The sequence below is a fragment of the Argentina silus genome, assembly GCF_951799395.1.
Source record: "Argentina silus genome assembly, chromosome: 18".
Classification (NCBI taxonomy): Eukaryota; Metazoa; Chordata; class Actinopteri; order Argentiniformes; family Argentinidae; genus Argentina; species Argentina silus.
In genome coordinates, this window is record NC_139672.1 from 5,049,917 (window position 1) to 5,071,677 (window position 21,761).

The 21,761-nt window shown below is 44.0% G+C and overlaps 1 protein-coding gene across 1 annotated transcript; it reads right to left on the minus strand.

Annotated features, from left to right (window-relative positions):
- Positions 1-13,060: 13,060 nt before the first annotated feature.
- ap1m1 (adaptor related protein complex 1 subunit mu 1) lies at positions 13,061-21,456 on the minus strand. Its single transcript, XM_083689895.1, has 12 exons — positions 21,299-21,456; positions 20,721-20,877; positions 20,517-20,584; positions 20,290-20,420; positions 19,856-20,003; positions 19,198-19,324; positions 18,701-18,843; positions 18,363-18,434; positions 18,083-18,241; positions 17,814-17,939; positions 14,414-14,489; positions 13,061-13,984 (listed from the first exon to the last, which is right to left on the minus strand). The coding sequence occupies exons 1-12, from the start codon at positions 21,338-21,340 to the stop codon at positions 13,962-13,964; spliced, it is 1,272 nt and encodes a 423-aa protein (XP_083546021.1). The 5' UTR covers positions 21,341-21,456; the 3' UTR covers positions 13,061-13,961.
- Positions 21,457-21,761: the final 305 nt, after the last annotated feature.

Here is a 21,761-nt window from a genome sequence, read left to right on the forward strand (position 1 = left end):
CACTGATCTAATTTGCTGATACGATAATCCTGGTTGCCCCGGAAAACACTAGAAAGCCTGGCGGTTTCACATTAACAGACAGACACAGACACAGAGTCACATGAACTCAACTGACTGAACATGTGCTAATTGCTTTAGTGTGCCTTCGGTAAACATGCCTGAGTCTTGTATCTGTAACTATGAGTGGTGAGCTGAGCTATGTAGAAACGGCATGTGTGTGTGTGTCTGCCCTCGGCACACGTGATGTGGAGAGAGGAGGCAGTCAGGGAGGGAGGGAGGGAGGGAGGGAGGGAGGGAGGGAGGGAAGGAGAGAGAGACAAGTCAAAGCAGGATCTTGAGGAGCAGAGCAGACATCCACATCTCTTCACACTCTCACTGTCTTTTTTACTCACAACGCAATCAGTCAATGATTATGACAGTCACCATAATAGAATCAACCCCCTCAGAAATAGTAGCTACAACAAAGTCAGGTATCTGAAACACAGTGAATGTCATGGAAAATAGCCGTTGCAGAGGTCCTGAATGCCATGAAAACACCAACTCTCGGCTGTGTTTGGTTTTTCTGAATTGTATTTCCATCCCCAGTGAATGTGACGGTTGCAAATGTGTTCAACATGGGTATACGCCTCAGTCGCCCCTGACTTATAAAATCTCAAAGTTAGACGATGAGGCTTCAGTTGTTAAACAGACTTTAAAGCGAAATACCCCTGCCTGTTCTCTGGATGTCGTACGCGGGCAGAAGTCAAACATTTACTAACCCTAAAAATAAATGTTTTCTGCAGATTGTATAATTACATGGCGGGGAGCGAGGATGTTAGTGTGTAATGTGATGCCTTTTTTTGTGTGTTTGTGAAGGGAAGGGGTTGTGGAAAGGGGAGGGAGAGAGATGGGGTGGGGGAGCTATGGTATAATATAATTAAAATAGGATGGCCTTCACCAGGGCCCAGCCTGTTATTGTATATTCAAACCCCAAAACGAAAGCATGTAAAAATAGAGGTTTTAAGGGAGGTTGAGGAGAATGCATTAACTCCTACAGACCTAGCTGGATAAGACGTTTCCATGGAGAATAGCCTACCATCCTTTTGATTTGGTGTGGAAAAGTTTCTCAACTGGATTTCTTTTTGGCATCCACATCTTACAAATCTTGTTTTTAAAGCCACAATCTGGGATTGATTTCTCCAGTAAAAATGTCCTGCCACTTATTTAGAGGGATTGGGCTGGGTGAATGTAACCGTAAACTCATGAGGCATTCATAAGTTATGCTTCATAAGTCATTCATGAGTCAATCGTATGGATTGAATTGTAATGAACATTCCTAAATCCCAGATTGTGCTTTCAAGCAAGTTACAGGATCTGTGGTGTCTCAAATATGTCTTTGTAAGGAGAACAACCTATACCAGTGGTATTTACTGTATGTTCACTTGACCATAAAACCAGTGTAGTAGTAAATCCTACTCTTAAAATAGATCTTAAAAGAGTAACAAGTAGACTTTCAACCTCTGAGTCCCCCTAAGGTTTCACCTTATGGTTGGCACCGCTTACCATGGACTTATGCAATTCCATCAGAGAGGTATTTTATTGAAGTGGTTGCCTATTTGCCCTCACATTAAACGGCTGTGGAATGTGTCCCTGCGTTTGCTGAGGTTGTTTTGAAGTGCGTTCAAAAAGGCCTGTTTGTGTAGAAGGAGCTCATTCACAGCTCTCAGTGATTCAATGGCTTCATTTGTCCTGAAGAGTAAACATGCACCACGGAGCCCCTTCGGTGTGGCCTTTTAGATTCTCTCCATCTTTTGTGACAGTGAACATGTTTCTATTCAAATGCAGTTGCTGTGTGATCGTATAGGGGGCTTAACGCACCTGAGCAAATAAATAAAATACACACATGGCTTGACAGCGCTCTTTCATGAACTGTAAGTGTAATTGGATCGGCTATGTCTAAGTAATCAAAGTACAATGGATTACATTCAAATCATTCAAAAAATACTTATATACTTACTTATTTGACAGAACAATTGGTACTGAATAATACTCAATGACAAGTATAATCTATTTTCTTTTCATTCTGGATGACATTTTCAAGTGCTGTGAAGTGTTGTTTCCCCAATCATCTAAAACATAGCCGTCTCTCTGGAGACCAGCCTGAATATAACAATACAACCATGTTTCAGACACAAGTGGCAACTCCTCGTGTACCTGTTGTGCAGAACCTGTCACGGGTTGGAAAGGGCAGGGTTTTGCACCTGTCACGCAGGGGAGGCTGGTGGGGATAGAGGTCGGAGGACGGACTCATTGTAATGCATGGAATGGAATGGAATCAGGAACCTGTGTTTGATGCCATTTCTCATTCCATTCCATGCATTACAATGAGCCCGTCCTCCGATTTCTACCTCCACCAGCCTCCCCTGCTGTCACGGGTTGGATAGGGCAGGGTTCTGTACAGGTCCTCAGTAATTGAGGATTACAGCGGTTCAGACTTATAGGTGGAAGGTGTGAGAGACAATCGCTTTATTTCATCAGGGTGATGTCTGTGTCTGATAATGCTCCACCAAAATACCAAAACACAATTTCTCACCCTGCCCTGGTTGAGTCATCGTCTTCCCCCACACAACTTATGAGGGGGCAGTTATTAGAATGTGTTTTTTGAAACATGCCTATTGCAGGTGTGTGTGTGTGTGTGTGTGTGTGTGTGTGTGTGTGTGTGTGTGTGTGTGTGTGTGTGTGTGTGTGTGTGTGTGTGTGTGTCTGTGTCTGTGTCTGTGTCTGTGTGTGTCTGTGTGCGTGTGCACGTGTGTTTTTCTGTCATGTCTACGGCCTTCACACACAGGCAGTCCATGTGAGATAGCTAGCTACACCTGACACTGTACTGGTCAACAACACCCTGGAAGAAGAAGGTGAGTGAATGACTGCAATCTTCCACCGTAGATTGAAGACCCATCTCTTCAGGCTACATCTTAACTGTCCTTAACCCTAGAGACCTCTTCATCCCTACTAACCCTATCCCTAACCCTAGAGACCTCTTCACCCCCACTACCCCCCTGTACTAACCCTATCCCTAACCCTAGAGACCTCTTCACCCCCACTACCCCCCTGTACTAACCCTATCCCTAACCCTAGAGACCTCTTCACCCCCACTACCCCCCTGTACTAACCCTAACCCTAACCCTAGAGACCTCTTCATCCCCACTACCCCCCTGTACTAACCCTAACCCTAAACCTAGAGACCTCTTCATCCCTACTACCCCCCTGTACTAACCCTAACCCTAAACCTAGAGACCTCTTCATCCCCACTACCCCCCTGTACTAACCCTAACCCTAACCCTAGAGACCTCTTCATCCCTACTACCCCCCTGTACTAACCCTAACCCTAACCCTAGAGACCTCTTCACCCCCACTACCCCCCTGTACTAACCCTAACCCTAACCCTAGAGACCTCTTCATCCCCACTACCCCCCTGTACTAACCCTAACCCTAAACCTAGAGACCTCTTCATCCCCACTACCCCCCTGTACTAACCCTAACCCTAAACCTAGAAACCTCTTCACCCCTACTACCCCCCTGTACTAACCCTAACCCTAAACCTAGAGACCTCTTCACCCCCACTACCCCCCTGTACATATTTCTCTACTGTAAATAAATGAATTAAAAAAAAAAGCATAGATTACTTTTTCTTAAGATGATTGATGGATAGATGATTCACTTACTTAGACAAATGTATTTGTCATAAGGCGTCTGCTAAATGCCATGAATGTAAATGTAACATGTAACATGCAGGACATGACTACACATCCAACATCAACTAGGATGGTTCTGGGGTCTGTCGTGGGGTGGAGTGTAGGTGGGGTGTTTGCAGAAGGGGTCTTGCATTCTCATAACACTTGTAAAATTCCACTCTGTAGGATTTAGATTATGCAGTGGAGCAACACGCCATGCCGGACCACATGTCATGCTTTGAATAACATACAGTACTTCTGCTATTGCATGAACAGGCTTTTAAACCAACGGCAAATAAAAACATTTTCCTGCCCATTGACAGATCTGTGGGACAACACATTTACTTACAACTTTCCTCTTTGTATTGGCCCCAGGTGAGATTAGATACTCTCAAAGGTGTCGCCAAAATAAACTTTGCAAGAATCACGTTGGCTGTGGTGCAAATCAAACAAAAACAAATGCAAGACAAAACACGGAGAGAGAGAGAGAGAGAGAGAGAGAGAGAGAGAGAGAGAGAGAGAGAGAGAGAGAGAGAGAGAGAGAGAGAGAGAGAGAGAGAGAGAGAGAGAGAGAGAGAGAGAGAGAGAGAGAGAGAGAGAAGAAGAAGCTTCCAATCTCCCTTTCAAGAGCGTCTTTGTAATGTATCAGCATTGTTTAAGCTTGCCCATCAACGTGCAAATCATGCAAATTGTAGGGACGGGTGGGAATGTATACTGTAATTTCAATGGAATATGTGCTTAATATAGAGCGCGGCGTGGTTAGGGGGCAAATGTACCGAGCCGCACAGCTTCTCCTCTGTGATTGGCTGTATTTGCTCTCAGAGACAGGGCCTTTCCACTGGTCGTGACCGGGCGGTTCTGATGTGGTTGACCGTGCGGTCCTGATGATGGGGTTCCATGTGTTCCCTGACCCTGACCATAATGGACAACTTTTACCCGCCGGAAGAAAATTATAGCCCCTCTGGAATGTTGCTGTTATTATTTTCCTCCTTTCCTATAAAATACAGGAGGACATTTCTGCGTGTAAAAGCCATTATAAAACCATTGAGAACTGGCCATTCTCAAGGGGAAGTGGGAAGTTTAGTTTTTAGGCGGGGGGTTGGGGGGGGGGTAATGTACAGTACTGTATGTAGGAGGCGATGGACGATTAAGGGTGAATAGGGATGAGGGATCTGATGGTTTATGGTGGTGTTGTGCCAAATTAGACAGGAACAATTGGATCACTTGACGAATGTCTTCCTTGCGGTTCCACCCACTCCTCCAGTCCTCCATGATGGCTGAGTTATATCACTCAACCGAGTTCTGTGTGGTGCAATAGGCGCATACGAGACATGTTTTGCTTCCAAGCGTCTAAGTCTTAACAATAACCCATTAACAAGTGTGACTCTTAACAATAACACATTCGCATCTGTACTGTTTCATACCGAGAAAACACACAATTCATCCCCGGAGGGGGTATTGTTTCAATGTGTCAGTGACAAGAACGGACACAGATACCAGGGGTAAACAACAGAACCATCTCCTCTGGGGAAAGAAGAGAGTAAATAACAGTGGAAGAGTTAACCCTAAAAATATATCTCCTGGAGGCTTCTTCTAACCAACCTGTGTATGTTGGGAAGCCTAAATGTGACTCACTAAAATCAACTCCATATAAACTCCAATTGCTTGATATATTTGGCTGAAGTCATCGGGGTGACTTTAATAGGGGCTGTATGAGCTAAATAGACTTACCACAAGGGTCAACACTAAAAGTGAGGCTGGTTTGGCTACGGTAGGGCCGAGCATCTGTTTTAAAGCTATGAGCTTATATGAGTGAGTGGGGAACTCTCTCTCTCTCTCTCTCTCTCTCTCTTTCTCTCCCTCACTCTCTCCACTGCCAGATAGAACCTCAAAACCCACTAGAACAGGTGGCAGTGCTGCACTCGTTTTCATGTTCAGTTTGAAGGAGGAAAGCAGCAAAGAGGTGGAGGACAGTAGCAGTAGTGAAACTCATCATTAAGGATTAGGCATTGAAACTTTGAGCTGTCCTTTGACACATGAGAGACTGTCAGGAACAAGGTCTTCTGGGCCTTTCAGACTGAATGGTGTTTTTTGAAGTGTGGAGATAAAGATCAGTGAGATTAGGGGCAGCTTTAATTCGAGGGGCTCCCGGGGCAGAGGGCTCTCGTGAACTACTGTCCATGATAATATCTGATGTGGAGGATCAAAGCGGATCAGCCTCTGCCCTGAGGGAGGCTGTTGGCTCTCTCTCTCTCTCTCTCTCTCTCCCTCTCTGTTCCTCAGTTCTCTCTCTGTGGTAGTCAGCGTGGGGGGAAGTCAGAGGAGTGTTGGAGGTGCTAAACCCCCAAACCTGTAGCTACACATCTGATCCCTGGCAGGAGAGATGTCTTCCTATAGACCCGTTTGTGAAATATAATGTTATTCAAATAATCACACTGCAGCGAGTGTAGGATTGACTACTATCATCCAGAGTGGAACTTTACAAATGTTCAGATGGTGCTGTCCTTAGTCAGTATTGCCTGAGGACATTATGGCCTTGGTGAGTGGACATTATGGCCTTGGTGAGAAGAAGCACTAACTAATGAGTGAAAACAGTGGCAGGTAAACCAGATATAATCTGGTTTTAATATCTTAATAACCCTAATAGCTTCCTGTCCCTCCACCCTGGGCCTATTGTCACATCATCAACTGTCATCAATGTCACTGTGGGTGGAGGACGCGTAGGAGAGCATGAGGCGCAGTCGACTGAAGTTCACCGGAAACATATTTTATGGCCACCATCACATTATTAGCATTTGGCCCCATGTCACAATGACATGACTCAGACATAACGCCGAAAGCCAATAGACCTGCCCAATGATTTTCCTGTTCTATGCTAGGTATTTCCTGTCGCAGGTATTGCTTAATGCCACCTATTTCAGTAGAACTCATCTGCATCAAGGCTTATGCCAAGTCTTTGGAATTCCATTTCACTACACTTAACTGATGATATCCTGTGGGCGTATTACTAAATTGCCACTCAGTAGATGATGAGATAGGGTTCCAAGCAGCACTACAACCGCTGCTCATTTGACCTGAGAGGTGGGAGTTAGTTAACCCCTACCTGGAACCTTGTGTAAATGCCAAGAGCAAATAGCAAAGCATCCATTTAACCTGGGGTGAAAAGGTCACTCACTGACCACTGCTCTCATCAGCCCGTTTGGACTTTACTAATAGTAGCAGATCTGATACCAAATATCCATTGACAGTCACTGCATTTGAAGAGACATGTCAAATGCCTGTACTAGTTAATCATACGCATCAGATTGCTTTCACCACATTCACTGAAAAACCACAGATACTGCCTTCTGCAATGGCCTCAACCTACCCTTATAGAATCCTTGCCCAGACAGTGCAGTAAATGATTCACCGTAACTATGGAGTTAGGGGTAATCTCTATAATTGCTTGAGTGTGGGCAGGTATTGCAGACCGTCTGTCTGCCAAGCTCATCCTACCTTGGCCTGCAGCCTCCCTTAACACTCACACACCTCCATATACATCTTGGGTAGGAAGGAGTGGGCGGGCTGCACCCTTTTATGGATTAATCTATGGCGCCCCATCAGGTGGTTTGATCGTGATGTTTTAGTGTGTGGTGAAAGACAGAGGAGGGAGAGGTTTGATTGATCTTGACAGGTTTATTAGTCACATTCAATCAGCGGAAATGTGCTCTGTGCAGTATGAGGGCTGTTGAATGTTACGACGGACGGACGGACGGACGCACACACACACACACACACACACACACACACTATGCATGATACCCCACCCCTTAAAAGAGAGCTTTTAAACCATCTGGAGAGAGAGAAACCCCATCATTGGGATACCGACTATAAATAGCTTTTCAGAGGGTATATTTTTCTGATTTTCTTCATGTGGTATAGTTTTCTATTTTTACTAGACCTAAAGCCTTTGACTGAGTGATATTGTTTACCCTGAGATGTTCCCCTCCCGTGCCCTGACCATACCCCTAGCACAAGTATCACATTTGAAGGAAATCATCTGTAGATGGCATGGATTATAGTACGTTATTATAGCCGACACAAAGCGGATAGGCTGTAGTGCAGAGCTCCTCTATAGCACCCCCCCCCCTGCGCCCCTCCACCCCCCTGTCCCCCCGTCCCCCCCATCCCCATCCCCGTCCCATGAGAAGCATATGTCTCAGGGGTTTATTTTTACTTGGCTGTGAGTGGTTGTGGCATCAAACCACCGCATGGCTGTAAGATTGAGTGGTCTTGGTGGAAATAGGGACTGCAATTATAGAGGGAGAGAGAGTACATGTCACACAGGCCTTTCATTGCCTCTGCTGTAAGGGCTGGTGGGGTAAATAGACACGAGTCCTGGAGGATTGAGCAACACTGACACAGCCCAGGGTGAGAATCAGGAGCACCTTGATTTGTTACAACTGCTGTATGAACACCTGGCGACTGCTCTCGCAATGTTAGATGAAGGGATTACGATCGCAGTAGGTTTGACCGAGTGAATGAATGTACGATCATTTATCAAAGTGAAAGTTGAGTTTCACCGTTTATTTTGCATTTGTCTTCCACAAGGCGAGTCTGAGATAGTAAGGATGTCATGAATAGGTCATACCGCAGGTTTCTCAGCTAACTCAGTACAAAGCTCGATTGAAAAAGCTCATATTAACATCATTTAGTGTTTTTTCTCTCAACGTCTCTGTGACACAGTGTTGAATCCAAGTTCCAACCGCTCAAACCAGGGCGCTGCCCTCAACTACCAGGATGTGTCCGTTGATTGTTCTCTCAATGTAATCATCATCTTCTGTCAATCTTTCAGAGAAGCCGACTGCTACCGCTCCAAAGGGGACAATGACAAAAGGACTCAGTCCCACTGCAAATGTCTCAGAGTGACACTGATGTCAAACACATGTTCCCCACAGCCCAACAGAAATAGACAACCCTATTTAGAGGGATGGTTTGCATGCGGGCTCCAAGCACTGATGTTTGCAATCTGGAAGCCGCAGTGGGTTTTTACATGATCAGTAATTCAAAAAGTGGTCGGAGAAAGAATTCATCTTGTGCCTCTTTGTTTTGCTGTTGCCATGCACTTGTGCTAAAATATCATTTGGTTCAGAGAAACTGCATTAAGGGTAGTAGAAAGTATGTCGGATGCCGTCCAAGTCATATCAAATGTCCAGAGGAACTAGAGGAAGGAAAACACAAATATTTTCAGTAGCAAAAGAGAAAAACCAAAAAGCACTCTGGTGGACCATCAAAATGAATTAGAGGTTTCTGACAAGTGACTTTATGTGTATTGCAGCTGTGAAATGGCTGATAATCTCCAGATGTAGATCCAGTTGAATTATGAATCAAATGAATAGTAAATAAAAGGATGGCTGCTCGTGGTTTTGGCCATCAGACATTGCCGTGGTCTTTTTTTTTTTTTTTTTTGGTGTGTATGTGATTGTCGTTACTGTGAGCTTGGGCAAGGTGTCTCTGTTTAGAAGCTCAGAGAAGACATGCTTATTATTTGTTATATTAACTTTTTATTGCTCAGGACCAGAATCAGGACTCCAGGCACAGAGACAAATACAGAATCATATGGTTCTTCTGAACTTTTAACATCTAAGAGCCAGGTGTCATGGTTGTCTCCTGTGCAGTCTCACACAACACAGACAAGGATTTACTAATGTATTGTTTCACTTAGAAAAGACTGCTCAACTTACATGCTGCCTCAAGCAAAGCTTATTGTGACAGTTAAATTCATTGAAGAAAAAGAGGAAGAGGCTTCCTTCAGTTTCTCTAAAGCTAATACTTGTGCTTAGAAATGTGTGAATACATTACTGAAGTCCTTTAAATGTTCTTTTATGTGAAAGAAAGAACCTCTGTATAAAAAGTAACTTCCTCTTCTTTCTAGTTAATAAAGTTGACTGTAAAGAAGGCTCTCAGCTTGTTTTCTCACATGAGACCTGTCATAATGAAGGCTATCAACGCACAGCACTTTTTAGGTGTTTTTTTTCTTTGGGTAAAGCAGAACTTTTTTTCATGTTCTAGCATTAGCCTGAGGTCATACAGGAGAATGGCTGTTATTCAAGTGTCATTTCTCTGTAATCCCCATAAGGTTAGGACATGTTGTGGCACTACAGACCTGGAGGACTTGGTGAAAACTAATATGCAAATAGTGAGTTGCTGGTATGATTTTGCTTGGCAGTACTTTACCTGAGTTTAATTTGGAGATTGTCCAATTGAATTCTTTTGAGGGAGTGAGAATGAGGGAGGATTCATTGGTTTTGCCAACAATCTATGCAGGTTGTTTGTGGCAAAGGGAGACATGATGGAATTTACTATAAGTAGACTTACAACTGTACAATTATCACTGATAGTACTCAGTATTACACAAATTATGAACAATATGCATATTTAAAAATGTGTTATATCAATCAAGGCCACCAAGTAGCCTCAAGGCCATATTCAGCTATAGGCATGTGCTCTATAAACCAACATTGTCTTATGTCTACTGTGGAGAGTGGAAATTTCCTGACACATGAAGAGTAGCTGGCTAAGCCCACACACCAAGCCTTAGAATTGCAGTGTTTTTCTACCGGTGCTGTAACTATTTCAGGGTTCTGTGGGAGAGTGTGTGTCTGACTGCACATTGTACAATTTCCAGTTTACATTATCCAGTGTAATACCCACATCACCATTATACTGTCTCTTCTCAATGACTCATCAACTATTTACCTTTCACAAGTGCAGGTGAAAGAATTCCCTGAGCAGATTACAGGGGCCCGGGGCATGTCCGAGAGGGGAAGGACCGCTATTGACGTCACAGAGACGGTTCAGAGTCCTGAATGAGTGGCAAGGGTTTCCCTCTAGGAGAGCTGGTTGCTAGGCAGCAGGGTTCCGTGTCTAGTAAACACAGAGTGTTCGTGCGACGCACCTCTGTGTGAAGGTGAGTGTCTCGCTGTGCAACAGAGCCAACAGGGCAGATCTGTATCAGCTGGTGCAGACTGCAACCATATATGTTTGTTCCGGTAACGATTGATTATAATTATCTGTCAGAAGTCCTATAGAACACTGTCCAAATAATCTAACAACAATCATCCAATATTAGAATGGCACTATATGAACTACCCATTCACTTATAATGCTCATATGCACTGAATATGACCCCTGGATATCTGAATAATGTAAATGTTTACAAATTGTAGGAAGTAAAAGCAAAACCCCCCCAACAAGATACACATACAGTAACAGGCCTTAAAACCGTTCGTTATGTAAGCGTGTGTGTGTGTGTGTGTGTGTGTGTGTGTGTGTGTGTGTGTGTGTGTGTGTGTGTGTGTGTGTGTGTGTGTGTGTGTGTGTGTGTGTGTGTGTGTGTGTGTGTGTGTGTGTGTGTGTGTGTGTGTTCCTTTTGAAATATAACTGCTCTGGTTCTGGAACCCAAGGTAGAAATCGCCTCATGAATGTGACCTCCTCATCATGAGCCAAATCCGATTTTCACATCTTCTGCCAAACATCATAAAAGAGACGTTGCCAAGGAAAGTTCAGGTCAGAGATTCAGTGCAACCAACTGGCTTTGCTCAGAGCATTTCTGTGGCCCTGGGTTGCCTCTAGATACGGGAAAGACCAGATAACCTGTACACTGTGTCACAGGGGCGGCTGGTGGAGGTAGAAATCAAAGGTCGGGCTCATTGTAGTGCATGGACTGGAATGAGGAATGTAGCCTCCCCTGTCTGTGTTGTCTCCTAAATACATGAATGACGGACATGAGGGTTGGGGAAATAGCCGATTGAGAGAATCGTAATGTTGACAGATGAGTAAGTAAACAAATTCACAGATAAATGTGTCTGTCTGACTCACCTCCATTGACGCCTGCCTGCCCGCCCACTCAACTCCCTCACACACACAGGGAAGGACGGGGCACCCGGATAGAGGAGTGTGTTGGTGTACACTGCCAACGAAAGGATTACCATAGCAACCCTGCCAATGTGATGATCGTAACTGATAATACACCTTTTGTTTATTTTTAACGAGAGGAATCTGATATATCACTGTTGTCTGGTTTCAGCCTGTCAGAAATGCTGACCTCTACTAGATGGTACATTTTACATTTACATTTATGGCATTTAGCAGACGCCTTTATCCAAAGCGACTTACAACAAATACATTTGTTTAAGTAAGGGAATCATCTACAGTATACATCAGTCATCATAAGATAAAGTAATCTATGGTAGGATCAGGCAGTAATGGCAGTAGTTTTTTTCACAGTAGAGAAACTTGTACAGGGAAATGAAGAGGTCTTTAGGAGGGACAGTTAAGATGTAGCCTGAAGAGATGGGTTTCAATCTACGGCGGAATGTTGCACCTATATGCCATTATACGGGAAGTGCCTCAGCTGCTGTTATTTTAACTTTTCTCAAAAATGGCTTTTGGGAATACTTAAAAGCCCTGAATGATTTCATTAAAAAAAAGTTGTTGCTGAGAAGACCGTGTAGAAATACAAATAAGACTTTTCCTGAAAGTGGAGGCTAATGAAGGAGTCTGGAATGCCAAAATACACATAAATCAAGGTTGTGGGTACTAGACGTTGTCGTGACCTTAACCAAGAGAGCCAACTTGAACATATCTAACCCTTACATATTTTAGTGAAAGATTGAGTCCTGTCAATCAAAACTCCTCCAGAACAATACACACCTGTTACGTGGGCGTTAGATGATTTTGCGATTAGCTCTTTTTTGAGGAAGATAAGAATCGAATGGAAAAAGCACAGTGGACACAAACCTAGCCTATTGGGTCGCTTGTCACGAAAAACCACTTTACCTGTTGTCTATATGAGTCATGAGAGAACATACTAGAATTACCTAACTAGCCAAAACTCAACCATGACCTAATCCGTTGTCGGTTCTGAATAAAACCTGAACAATGGCCACTCTGTGCAGGGCCATCTTCCAATGAACCCAGGAGCCTGCTGGTGTGAGTTGAGACGTCAGTGAGTGAGTGCACAGTTTGAGTCACATCCTCTCCAGAGTTCCTGCATGTTTACCGAACACTGGTCCTAAATAGCAGGTGACATCACACAGGCTCCAGCCAGGTCCTGGGAGCAGAGCAGTGCTGTTGAGAGAGGCCTCTGGATGAAAATAGCCAGAGAGAGGGCTAGTAGACCAATAGTACAGGCTTGGGACAGGAAACCTCTACGCTCTGTTTTTCCCTCAATTCAGCATTCCACACTTGGCTGTTTAACAGGTACCTGAGGACAACAGGGTTTTAGGCAAACTCTTGGGTTACTCTTCAACTGACTATGAAACGATCATGAAATGAAAGAGAAAGGGACTCAATGAGAAAACGAAACAGAGTATCCAAACAAATATTTAATGATTTAAAACAGTGCGTATATCATAGATTGACAACAAGGGATAGAAGTGCAGGGGTCAATAGAGGGATTTTCAATAGGTATTGTGTTCAAATCCATGGCCAGCATCATGACAATCTCTTGAATGTTTGGCAGTTGAATTCAAGCAATTTGATTTGAAATGACAATATCTTAATAACCAAGCATGAGGTATTACTTAGGCACTAACACAGAGTATGTATTAACCTATGGCTGTACATTCTAGATAGGGTAAAAACAGAAATCATCAAGGTGACAACATACAAAACAATAACAATACAAATGTATTAATTCACAGTGATCCAATAACACTGATTTGAAATTAGACATACCAAATATATACAAATAATCAACAAATTAGAAATATGACAGACCAAAAAAAAAAAAAAAAAACACTTCTGTATGTATATAAAAAATAAATCATACTCTAAGATTGACCACTCTGAATGAGATATTGTTGACCTGTTAACATTATTACAGTAACATTTGAAATGACCATTGTGACTCCTTTTCTTCTCAGAGCAGTTGTCCCATTTAGGCAAACAGTGCTGTCTGACCTGTGACCCTGGACTGCATAGCTGCATAGGATGTATGGCCAAAAATGGCCTTTGTCATGTTGTCATGAGCCATACAGTATAACATTACAATCTCTTTATTTAAGCTATAAGCAGTATGCTTGCAAAAGAGTTCCTTCACACATTTGCATTGATTCGAAATGAACATCATATATGAATATGAATGAAACAAATACATGTTGACACTGATGGTCCATGATGTCATATGATTGACACCTGTCACTCATGTACATCAGAGATAAGACCCCGCCCCTCCCAGGACCTCCCCCTGCCCAGAGCTGACTCCTCCTACTGCGTCCGGAGCTGGTAATCTATAAACAAGGAGGAAATGAACAGACTTTAATAAACAGAAATTAGCAGATTTAAATGGGACTGAGAACCGGGAAATCGGAGACAAATAAACCGGTGACAGCTGAGCCTTTTCTGCCCGGCTTTTAGGAATTAATCAAATACTGTCCATGGGACAATTAGATGAGGATGTGTAGCAATTAGGAGATAAATGAGACTAGAGAGCCTTACATCACATCTCGTTATGAAAAAGCCCAACACAAAAACTCCAGCTCCTGTACTATTTAACAGGACATTGCTACATTGCCCTTTTTCCTATGGTGTATCCCCTTTTCACAGAACTGTGTCAGCTTCCCATCAGGTTTCACTCTGTGTTGCCCAACATATGCACATAAGGGCATTCTAAGGGCATATGCACGTGGGTCAGAAAGAGAAAACCCTTCTTGACGTACCTCCGTTCTGAGTGATGTAGCGCACCCATGGCAGGGCTTGATAGCCACTCTTCTCAATGATCTTCAGGTAACGCACCTGCACAGAGAGAGGGAGAAGGAGAGGGGGCGTCACGTTATTTTTTATGAAGAGACAAGACCGTATCTTGTTTTATATGGATCGACATGTCTACACTTCTATTTTATGCCTATTGGTCGCAGATTACTCAAGCATTACTCAATGATGGAGTATCCATACATAGACTACATGTTAATGGGGAAGTCTGTGTGAATTTCAGAGGTTGGTCCATCCATTTGAATGTTCCGGATGTGGTTGAGATCTACACTTTTTTTTGTTTTTTTTTAGAGGAAGTGGCACCTTCTGGTCGCTCTGCCTTCAAGGGGCACTCAACTCATTTACATAACTGTACTCTCAGAGAGGCTTGGGGGGAAGAAGGGGTGCGGAGGGGAGGGAGAGGGGTGCGGGGGGGGGAGAGGGCTCATGTCAGCAGATGTCAGCAGAATTCACTGTACCATTTACACAAGCGATCAACGGATATTTCATCACCAGGGTGTTGTAACCACACCATTTCGACAACCAGTTGTAGTATTGTCTTTGTGTTCATCTGTTTTACTCTCGTCTATAATTTGTCTAGGACGGTTCTATACTTTGTCGTGCTTTATGTTGTGTGTGGAAGGAAGAGGAGCTGCAGCGAGAGCGACAGCCAACAGGGACCCTCATCCACTAAACCCTTCTAAAATGGATTGTTAAGACCTGTCTTCCACATCCGCAGAAACACAACTATTTCCTCAACATTCTTAGTCAGCGGCCGCAAATATGATCATTCATCTCAATATCATTCCCACGACCTGCTTGTGTGTTTGCCCCCGTTATACCAGTCTTGAAACAGATCATACAGGCCAAAACTAGTCCATGAGCACACCTACACAATCCTTCTCCTTCAGACTAGAGCAACGCATGGGGCCACATTCAGTGTGTTGGAGCGACAGGGCCACTTATAGGGAGACGCTCTCTCTCTGAGATGATGGCCATCTCTGCCTGGTTCCCATTCCCAGCTTGGAGCCGGAGAGAGACAGAGCTGGAATTTGTGGGTCGAGCCGCGGTGGCAGGCCGCTGGTAAAGCCTTGGGTACTGGCCGCCTTGTCATTAACCCTCCACTACACAGTGAGGTCATAGAAGGAGAGATGCAGCCACCAGACCAGAGACATGACGACAAAACAGGCTCTCAGAGTCTGCAGGCGCAGCACTTGTCTGCCTCACACCCAGGCCCGGCCCGGCCCACATACAGTAGGGTACAGTACAACCGTGGGCCCATAGTCTGCTACATGAAATGGCTTTAAAGCCATTTTCCATTGAACGTCAATTGGTTTGGGCTAAAGTCTGAGCGGAAATGTCTATTTGCATAAAACACCACCTGAAAGCATTGGCTTGGATGACAGGTTTTGCGAAAAACGTGTTGTGACGTCTTTCTGCTTCATCATTGCTTCCCTGCATAGTTACGGTACAGTACACGGTCACAAAAAATGTCAAAGATAATGTCGGCTGACATTCATTTGTCATAAAACGCCCGTCGGGCTGTTATTAGCATGTTTAACATGTGTGCCTGCCTGCACTTAGTGGCATGGTTAAGAGGAACTTTCACATGCTTTGATATGTGCACATGTCTAATTAAGCTACTTTGGCAAAACTTATCGTCACATGTTGACACTAGCTGCATTAGTGGCTGGGACCCTGTCTGCTAGTCCCCTGTAATAAGGACAGACGGCTGGCGCTCCAACGGGAATCTGATGGGAATATTCAACGTTGCGGGTGGCCAAGGAGACCGCAGGGGCATTGAAGGGTTTACCCTGAACACCAAGAAAGTGTCTTTGAGTTTTCAGGGACCAAATAATTATCCCCGAAGGAGGAGTGCCCTTGTTTTAAAATGTTAAAAGAGACTGCAATCTGTCTGAAAATGCTTGGGGGCTACTCTGAACTTTTGCTAGCATTTTAGTACTGTAGTGCTTACAGGGCTTGCAAGACGGGAGGGAGGTATGCAGTGAGACAGGCATGGGATATCACATACTGTACTGTACGTCTCTGGGAGCTCTATCCATCTCCGTAGTTCAACAATATCTCCTCCATGTTCCTCTGAAGCCCATGATAGACGTTCTCAAGCATCTGCTCTTGTGAGCCGAGGTCAAGAGCGTGGGTAGAATTGAGGAACTCTACTGTCTAGCAAGAGAATGGAGAAGGAAATCGCCTCTTTCAGCTGCTCAATTACCTTGAAAAAGGGCAGAAAGTCTCATCCTATTGACAAATATTCCACATTGACGAGGAGATTCGATTAGAAATCATGGTCTTTATTTCCGTGTGGGCTGCCTAATTTCTATAGAACGTAATAAAGTCGCATGCAAATTGTAGGTAATTCAGAGTTACTCCCAAACCTGACCTCTATGGACAATCCAATCAAACTGATGCAACAGTTGTCATATTGGAACTTGAATCATCAGCCTCCTCCTTAATTGGACGGGTGTGGTATGGTCAAACAAGGGTCTCAAAGAGAGAGCAATTAAGAAATGGACTCCATGCCAGACTCAAAGCAACTGCATTTTCAATATGCTTCCCCCCCATTTAAATAGCTCTTACTCAAGAGTTCAAGACCGTATCAGACAGTTCAGACAGCAGTGACACAGAGAGTCGGGACCGTGATATTGAACTTGCCATAGGCCTACAGTACATTATTCCTGAGGTTTGCTTCCTCTAACAACACTTAGGATTCCTCTCACCATCACAAACACACTTCTCAGCTCTCTCACTGGCACAGAAACATGGCCTACAGGTGTCCATTCAAATCAAGTCAATATTGTTACTCTACTGCCCCCTCTGGCCATCAACAGTCCCATCACTGATTTTACCCCCTTTCCAAGGTGCTCGAAGTGTAAGGGCTATCTGAGATACATATAGGCTTATTGAAAGGTGATTGGATACCTAATAACATGCAGTTCTATGACTGTGAATGTCATCTAACATCCAGACCATATAATTACTGTCACATCAGACGTACGGTGTGACAAAGGGAGTTATTAGGTGTCCAACGGCGCCACCTTGTGTTACAACACCAGCTTGACAGGAGAACACCCGAGTAAAACTCTTCTCTACAGTATAGACTATGTATGTATGTATGTATCAGGGGAGGCTGGTGGAGGCAGAAATTGGAGGAGGAGCTCATTGTAATGCATGGAAGGGAATGAAAATTGGTACCGTGTTTTGATAACATTCCTCATTCCATTCCATGCATTACAATGAGTCTGTCCTCCAATTTCTACCTCCACAAGCCTCCACTGGTATGTATGTATATGTATGTACGTATTTGTGAATAGACTACTGTGTGTTACTGCAGCTTCTTTGAGTGAGCCCCACCTGGATGCCTGAAGTGGTGAAGTAGGGGATCTCAAACTTGACGCTGATGGGAGGCTTCCCCTCCTTATCCTCCGCCTCCACACTGGGCAGGCCAAAGTGGGCACGCATCAGATACTCCTTTCCCCCCTGAGAACGAACACACGCACACACACAAAAAAAAAACATATTTGCCCAGCATCCGTGAACTCCATCGGTAAATCTCTCATTTTCCATGTTCAGTTTCATAAGCTGATCATAACACAATGCTTCACTACTGAGTTTGTGCTTACAGGGAAAGACTTGATGGACCAGACGACCTCGCTGTTCTCCGGTATCCACTTCACACTGCCCACCGTGGTCTTGAACTTGGGCGTGTCAGCGTCCGTGGGAACGGGAATGTGGATCTCTACGTTGTTTGCCGTAGAACGCCTCTTGAACTGACTCTTAGCCTGAGGGAAAGAGGCAGGTGAGTTCAACCGTTCATCAGTAGCCATTGACTGAGTGTATTAGAGCATTTACCCAATGCTGCTGTAAGATAACATAGTAAACTACATGTGAGATGGAGCTAACCTTGATCATGTACTCGATCCTGCTGTGGGAGTGCTTCTCAATCACAGACTCGATCCAGATCAAAGGCTTCACCTGAAATGCAAATAGACAACAAACATTTTTATTTTTTTTCCGGTTCATTCCATAGAACGCAACAGGACACACGTCAACCTTGTATAGAACTTCATCACCTCCTGGTGGTAGACAGCTGCTATTACAGACAAAGAGAATAAGAAGCAATACACAGGTAAGAACAGGCCAAAACATCATGCTAAACTCTCAGTGTCGACAGGAGAAAATACATGTGAATACGTAGCAGGCAGTGCTTTTACAGTTCCGCCATCTTGGTTGGTACTCACGTGTGTGTTGAGGCGGTAGGACATGAGCTCAAACTCTCCGTCCGGGGGGATGAAGGAGATAGTGCGGTCGTTCTCAAAGCGGGACAGACGCACACACTGGTGGAACTTGGTATCCTCCAGCTCCACTGACTTACTTTTCCCTCCTATGGAGATCAGCAGAGGAGGCCGTTCAGCACAACCCCAGAGCTACTCAAATGTGCAGTAGTACAACTTAACACCTGTTAAAAGGTGCAATCTGGAACATTCATTTCTAGGCAAAAGTGCTGACCTAGAATTCGTAGTAGACTAGAGAAGTGGGTTATGGAAAATATAAACATTTGTTTTGCATCTCGACCAAATGTGTTTGTAATGTAGTAGCTCAAAGTGCATCTTGTAACTGCTATTTAAACTAATAATCGCCCTGGGCTCCCCATCATATCCCTGCGGTTACCCCCCATCCCCCAACTACTGCAGACAGTGCCCCTAGTGGTGGCTAGTCAGAGTGCAGGGAAACTTACTTCCGGTGTTCTCAAACAGAACCTTGTCATTGAGCCCCAGACGGAGCTCCGGCATCCCTGACAGGAACACACGCATCTTTATGGAGCCCACTATCTCACTGCACAACACGTTACCATTAGCACTGACCTGGAGAGAGAGAAAGAGAGAGAGAGAGAGAGAGAGAGAGAGAGAATGAATTTGAAACACAAACAGACAAAGTAAAAATTAGATTCTAATCTATTGGGGGGAAAACCATTGAAACAACACAACAAATCTAATGTTATCCCTGTTATTTGTAAATTGCTACTCCTGTCATTACTGTAATGTATTATTATTTTGTATTTATCACAATTTATGTTCTGTCTTGTCACTTATAACTTATATGTTTGCTTTGGCAATGTGAGGTGAAATCTTATCATGCCAATAAGTTAATTGTATTGAATTGAGAGAGAGAGAGAGAGAGAGAGAGAGAGAGAGAGAGAGAGAGAGAGAGAGACAGACCATGACATATGTATCAAAGCAATGAAAACAAAGACCTGTCCACACAGCTTGCAAAGTCAGAGCGTTGAAACACACTCCCCATGTTGTGACGCACACAGAGGGAGGAAGTTTACACACCGATGACCCAGGCAAACGTCTTAGACAAAGCAGACTTCTTCTAAAAGGAGAAGTTCCTACCAGCAGGTTGACTGACTCGATGACGTCCAGGAAGACTTCGTTCTTCCTGTACTTGATGCCCTCTGACCTCCAGGACACTGCATTGGTGACAGTGGCAGGGGGGCGTGGGGCGCCGGTGTCTAGCTTGTGACCCTCCTGAGTGATGTATCTGAGGACAAACATAAACAAACCCTGGGTGAGGAAACGAGACAATGAGGAGAGGAACTGTCTGTAGCCATGTGATTCAGCTGACAACAACCAAACAGTTGGGTTGAGTCTAAAACGTCCTCATGTTCACTGTTGTAAAAGCCTGACCTACGGGTTGAAAATCATTAGGATATGCTGTAGTATAGAATTAAGAGAGAGAGAGAGAGAGAGAGAGAGAGAGAGAGAGAGAGAGAGAGAGAGAGAGAGAGAGAGAGAGAGAGAGAGAGGCAACAAATGTGAATACACACTCTTGCAGGATCTTGCTGTCTGTAGTCTGGGGGTAACCAAAGTCCATCAGCTCGTCCATCAGCTCGTAGATGATGACAAAGTTATCCCTAATGCTCTCCTCCTCCAACTCCTTGAAGTACTCTGAGAACACCTGAGGAGCACAGAACAAGCAACTCCAATTCTTCAAGCCTTAACAGAGTGGACCTGTATAACTTTAGGGTTCAAAAATCCAGCAAACCTCCCATACCTGAATAATTTTGTAGAGAAAGGAGAAAACCAGGGAGACACTAGCATTCTTCTTGGATGTAGCAACAACTGGTAGGATATGTGTTAAGAAAAGGAACACATCATGAACAGTCAGTAAATATAACAATGTATGATATGATATGACATGCAATTGGGCTTGGTCTGTGGTGAAAGCAAGACATTTAGTGGGTCATGACAAGGATACGGTACAGGTTGTTGTGCTTGATCCACATGAAGCGGACTCCTCCGTGGGCCAAGATTGGAGAGAGGGTGCCCTCCTCCTCTTTGTCCATCAGAAGGGTCATGAAATGTTCGATCTCTGACATGTCCACATCTCCTCGGTAGTTCCGACAGATGAGGACCTACACAAAACAATAGATATAGTAGACAGACAACTAAACAATACTGTGCATAGATACGTGCAATGTTGGAAACTATGATACATTAACATAAGTAAATGATGAGACATTAATTGAGACATTAATCTCGGAATCCAGAACCTGTGTTAGTTGCATTACTGAACAAATAGGCTAGTCCTATAACAAGTTATTTGACAGCTTGTGTAATTTATAGACCCATTATTAAGGTCTAACTAACGTTCCAACAAACTAGAGGAGAAGTTATCATGGTAAAAAGAAAGGCAAACAAGAGATGAAGGAGGAAATGATGATGGCAGGACAAGCATAGCCAAAAAGCTAACGTTAGCTAGCCAATCCAACGGTGCTTTGATGACGGTGGCTAGGCTAACTTGCTAGGAGCAGCAAAGCGTCTCGTTATCCTTACCTTGCCTTTTAAATCCAAGACATAAACAGCACTTGCCGACATCTCGATCAACTATACCGCTTCCGCGGTGAGCAATTTATTTTTCAGACTGTATGTTGGTGAAGAATGTGGGATTACTGTTTCAATCAAAAGTCTGAAAATTAGGAAAGGCTTTTTCCTTTTCCTCTTGTCATAGCAATGTAAACATCAATGGCTTGACACTACACGACAGGTGTATACCGCCCTCTACTGAAGAGGAGGCATAAAGCATGGGTGTGTAATGAAAGCATATTTGAAAGTAGAATACTAGTAAGTAAGTAGGCCTAATAATATGAGAGTCAAACTTTAAACATTTTACAAACATGTGTGTGTGTGTGTGTGTGTGTGTGTGTGTGTGTGCGTGCCTATACACATACTGTATTTCACAAGCTATGTTCAGTTTAATGAATGTGTTAATGCGTGCATGTGCACGTCTAAGATAGAA

Coding starts and splice junctions, on each gene's coding strand:
- ap1m1 (XM_083689895.1), bottom strand. CDS start 21,340: ATGTCGGCAAGTGCTGTTTATGTCTTGGATTTAAAAGGCAAG. Junction 20,878..21,298: donor TCTTGGATTTAAAAGGCAAG/GTAAGGATAACG, acceptor TGTTTTGTGTAG/GTCCTCATCTGTCGGAACTA. Junction 17,940..18,082: donor GGTCCATCAAGTCTTTCCCT/GTAAGCACAAAC, acceptor GTTCGTTCTCAG/GGGGGAAAGGAGTATCTGAT.